Genomic DNA, 4766 nt, shown 5'->3' with positions numbered 1-4766 from the left:
GGCGGTCCTAGAAACCAACAAAATAGAACCACACGTCCTATTCTATTATTCCATGCTAATGTATTCGAGCAAAGGCCTGCTTTGAACACTCTAATTTTTTCACAGTAAAAGTCCTGGTTCCCCCCACAGCCAGTGAAGGCCATGAGGTTCCCCAGAAGGAAAGGTCCAGCCGGACCAGTACTCGCGGTGAGGCGGACCGGCCAGCCAGACCCAAGGTTCAACTACGAGCTTTTTAACTGCAACAACTTTAATATACGCTATTGGAGCTGGAATTACCGCGGCTGCTGGCACCAGACTTGCCCTCCAATTGTTCCTCGTTAAGGGATTTAAATTGTACTCATTCCAATTACGAGACCCAAAAGAGCCCCGTATCAGTATTTATTGTCACTACCTCCCGTGTCGGGATTGGGTAATTTGCGCGCCTGCTGCCTTCCTTGGATGTGGTAGCCGTTTCTCAGGCTCCCTCTCCGGAATCGAACCCTAATTCCCCGTTACCCGTTGCCACCATGGTAGGCCACTATCCTACCATCGAAAGTTGATAGGGCAGAAATTTGAATGAACCATCGCCGGCGCAAGGCCATGCGATTCGTTAAGTTATTATGATTCACCAAGGAGCCCCGAAGGGCATTGGTTTTTTATCTAATAAATACACCCCTTCCGAAGTCGAGGTTTTCAGCATGTATTAGCTCTAGAATTACCACAGGTATCCATGTAGTAAGGTACTATCAAATAAACGATAACTGATTTAATGAGCCATTCGCAGTTTCACAGTATAAATTGCTTACACTTAGACATGCATGGCTTAATCTTTGAGACAAGCATATGACTACTGGCAGAATCAACCAGATACCTAGTTCCTGCAGGCTGCGCCCGGGCAGATACCTGTTAAAGCACTGCCCGAAACGCCTCCCAAAGCCCCCGAAGGGGCAGCATGTTACATAGGCTTCCATCTGGAAGGGACACACGAAGTGTCCGGCCACAGCGACACCCCCGGCGTACCGGGAGCACACAGATGACCATCCAATTGCCCCCACTGTAGCCCCCCAGGAACCGGTCCGCACGCAGGTGACCCCGCCAGAATCGCCTTTGCAGGCGCTGGCAGGCTGCGGCATACGGCCCTCGGGTGGAGGGTCCAGACCCTGCGGACACGCTGACGAACAGCGGCTCCCGCAGGGCGGCTCCCCCGGGAATCTGTATAAGAAGGCTGGCCAGCGGCCAACGATCCACAGACTCCATCGGTGCCGGGGACCGAGAACGGCCCCCGGACTTCAGACACCCCAGCAACAACGGGCACTCCCGGGCATGATTAAGCTGGCGCCGACCTGGCTAGCGACTCGAACTCACACTGTTACTATCTCAGGGGTCACGGGCGCGACCATACGAAATGCATGGAAGCTCCTAACCTCCAGTCGACGCGCAACCGGCAAGAAAGAGAACCTAGGACCAGGAAAGGCACCGGCCGCGCAGGAGAAGACCACGGGCTGAGGTGGGCGATTACCCCCGTTCCTGAAGCGAGGCCCAGCTAAGGGACCTGTGCGCCACCAGTCACAGAGAGGCAACCTGCCTGGCAGGGAAGAAGTATGGACTGGCTTCCGGCAGCTGAGATCAGCTGCCTTTCACCTTCCACATAGAACCACCGGCCCTGCTTGGCCCTGTCGCATGCGTGCAAACGCTCCCGTGTCCGAAAGTCATTCGTGGGGGACCACTTTTGTATGGGGTGGTCCGTGCGTCCACCCGTTTTCCCATACAAAGTGGGCCACCCAACTTCGCCCCCTACCCGGGCTGTAAGGGACTTAGGCGTTTTCGCGTGCCGCCGTCCGCCCATACGTGGCCGAACGGCCCGGTGTAACACCGCCCTCGGCCGCTGTCGCCCTCCCTCTCCCGCCCTCCGACCCGTGCACCACGCGCTCTCTGCCTGTGGGAGTCTGGCACTCCGCGACACCCCGATCACGTGACCCGCCGCGCAACGTGAGGCTTTGGCAGCCGTCCGGATGTGCAACCCAGATCGATGTCATCGCTCTCCCGGTCATCCCAGGGGTGTGTAGACGTGCCTGCGTCGTCATACAGGCGTCTGTGTGTCTGTCTGCTGGGGCTGTGGACATCCGTATGCGGATGCGTTGGGGTGTCCGGGGGGGTAGGGTTATATATATCGGTGCGAGTGAGGGTGTGTGCACCAACATGACGGTGGGAGACGTGTGAGGTGTGGATATATATATTTGGCCTGCGTGTGTGTCGACGCGTACGCAAGGGCGCAGTGGCGGTCGATGACCGGCTAGAAGCCGTGCGGCGTCCCGCACGCCCTGCCGACGTACCCCCTTCCCTCCCCGGCACCGCCTCCCGAGCACCACCCTCGCACCCCGGCGCCCAGCGTCGACCCTTCCCCCTCCCACGCGGGAATGGCACCCCGGCCGCCTCCTCCGCGTCGCCGGGCCCCACCCCTGCCGTTTTCTCCCGCGGCGCCTCTCATGATTCAATTTCACCCAGCCAACTGGCAAATCCCCTTTGCCAGCACGCACCCCTGCGCGGGCCCTGGACGCCAGCCCCAACGCTCACCCGCAACCGCGGGGCGCCGGGCACCTGCCTGGCCCCCGCCGTGAGCGCCGGCCGGCCAGCCGCCCTTGCCCTACAGGTCCTCCGGACCCACGTCGCCTGCCATCGTGCGTGCAAACGCTCCGGTGTCCCGTGGGGGCGTCGTTGGGGGCACCACACTTGGCCGCGTAAGACGGCGGTAGGAATGCACTCACTTTCGGACACCGGAGCGTTTGCACGCACGATGGCAGGCGACGTGGGTCCGGAGGACCTGTAGGCAAGGGCGGCTGCCGGCCGGCGCTCACGGCGGGGGCCAGGCAGGTGCCCGGCGCCCCGCGGTTGCGGGTGAGCGTTGGGGCTGGCGTCCAGGGCCCGCGCAGGGGTGCGTGCTGGCAAAGGGGATTTGCCAGTTGGCTGGGTGAAATTGAATCATGAGAGGCGCCGCGGGAGAAAACGGGCAGGGGTGGGGCCCGGCGACGCGGAGGGAGGCGGCCGGGGGTGCCATTCCCGCGTGGGAGGGGGAAGGGTCGACGCTGGGGCGCCGGGGTGCGAGGGTGGTGCTCGGGAGGCGGTGCCGGGGAGGGAAGGGGGTACGTCGGCAGGGCGTGCGGGACGCCGCACGGCTTCTAGCCGGTCATCGACCGCCACTGCGCCCTTGCGTACGCGTCGACACACACGCAGGCCAAATATATATATCCACACCTCACACGTCTCCCACCGTCATGTTGGTGCACACACCCTCACTCGCACCGATATATATAACCCTACCCCCCGGACACCCCAACGCATCCGCATACGGATGTCCACAGCCCCAGCAGACAGACACACAGACGCCTGTATGACGACGCAGGCACGTCTACACACCCCTGGGATGACCGGGAGAGCGATGACATCGATCTGGGTTGCACATCCGGACGGCTGCCAAAGCCTCACGTTGCGCGGCGGGTCACGTGATCGGGGGTGTCGCGGAGTGCCAGACTCCCACAGGCAGAGAGCGCGTGGTGCACGGGTCGGAGGGCGGGAGAGGGAGGCGACAGCGGCCGAGGGCGGTGTTACACCGGGCCGTTCGGCCACGTATGGGCGGACGGCGGCACGCGAAAACGCCTAAGTCCCTTACAGCCCGGGTAGGGGGCGAAGTTGGGTGGCCCACTTTGTATGGGAAAACGGGTGGACGCACGGACCACCCCATACAAAAGTGGTCCCCACGAATGACTTTCGGACACGGGAGCGTTTGCACGCATGCGACAGGGCCAAGCAGGGCCGGTGGTTCTATGTGGAAGGTGAAAGGCAGCTGATCTCAGCTGCCGGAAGCCAGTCCATACTTCTTCCCTGCCAGGCAGGTTGCCTCTCTGTGACTGGTGGCGCACAGGTCCCTTAGCTGGGCCTCGCTTCAGGAACGGGGTAATCGCCCACCTCAGCCCGTGGTCTTCTCCTGCGCGGCCGGTGCCTTTCCTGGTCCTAGGTTCTCTTTCTTGCCGGTTGCGCGTCGACTGGAGGTTAGGAGCTTCCATGCATTTCGTATGGTCGCGCCCGTGACCCCTGAGATAGTAACAGTGTGAGTTCGAGTCGCTAGCCAGGTCGGCGCCAGCTTAATCATGCCGGGAGTGCCCGTTGTTGCTGGGGTGTCTGAAGTCCGGGGGCCGTTCTCGGTCCCCGGCACCGATGGAGTCTGTGGATCGTTGGCCGCTGGCCAGCCTTCTTATACAGATTCCCGGGGGGAGCCGCCCTGCGGGAGCCGCTGTTCGTCAGCGTGTCCGCAGGGTCTGGACCCTCCACCCGAGGGCCGTATGCCGCAGCCTGCCAGCGCCTGCAAAGGCGATTCTGGCGGGGTCACCTGCGTGCGGACCGGTTCCTGGGGGGCTACAGTGGGGGCAATTGGATGGTCATCTGTGTGCTCCCGGTACGCCGGGGTGTCGCTGTGGCCGGACACTTCGTGTGTCCCTTCCAGATGGAAGCCTATGTAACATGCTGCCCCTTCGGGGGCTTTGGGAGGCGTTTCGGGCAGTGCTTTAACAGGTATCTGCCCGGGCGCAGCCTGCAGGAACTAGGTATCTGGTTGATTCTGCCAGTAGTCATATGCTTGTCTCAAAGATTAAGCCATGCATGTCTAAGTGTAAGCAATTTATACTGTGAAACTGCGAATGGCTCATTAAATCAGTTATCGTTTATTTGATAGTACCTTACTACATGGATACCTGTGGTAATTCTAGAGCTAATACATGCTGAAAACCTCGACT

The 4766-nt window shown here is 61.0% G+C and overlaps 3 protein-coding genes across 3 annotated transcripts, besides 1 other annotated feature; 2 read left to right on the top strand and 1 right to left on the bottom strand.

The window, feature by feature from the left end:
• Positions 1-141: 141 nt before the first annotated feature.
• Positions 142-321: a sequence feature (Protein overlapping with rRNA (BO94DRAFT_480681, PWY63567.1) was converted to a misc_feature.).
• Positions 322-1485: 1164 nt separating this feature from the next.
• On the top strand, positions 1486-1788 carry BO94DRAFT_480679 (uncharacterized protein; the record flags this gene model as incomplete). The annotated part of the gene is made up of 1 exon (XM_025608833.1): positions 1486-1788. A coding segment is annotated over one exon (303 nt), but the record flags the coding sequence as incomplete, so codon positions are not given.
• A 390-nt stretch (positions 1789-2178) lies between these two features.
• Positions 2179-2806, top strand: BO94DRAFT_591575 (uncharacterized protein; the record flags this gene model as incomplete). Its single annotated transcript, XM_025616122.1, has 2 exons — positions 2179-2193; positions 2249-2806. 2 exons carry the CDS (start codon positions 2179-2181, stop codon positions 2804-2806), a joined length of 573 nt encoding a protein of 190 aa, XP_025461238.1.
• An 839-nt stretch (positions 2807-3645) lies between these two features.
• Positions 3646-4276, bottom strand: BO94DRAFT_594618 (uncharacterized protein; the record flags this gene model as incomplete). Its single annotated transcript, XM_025616206.1, has 1 exon — positions 3646-4276. A coding segment is annotated over exon 1 (395 nt), but the record flags the coding sequence as incomplete, so codon positions are not given.
• Between the last annotated feature and the right edge of the window lie 490 nt (positions 4277-4766).

Source organism: Aspergillus sclerotioniger (genome assembly GCF_003184525.1).
Source record: "Aspergillus sclerotioniger CBS 115572 chromosome Unknown BO94scaffold_114, whole genome shotgun sequence".
Lineage (NCBI taxonomy): Eukaryota > Fungi > Ascomycota > Eurotiomycetes > Eurotiales > Aspergillaceae > Aspergillus > Aspergillus sclerotioniger.
This window is presented reverse-complemented; position numbering and strand designations above follow the sequence as displayed.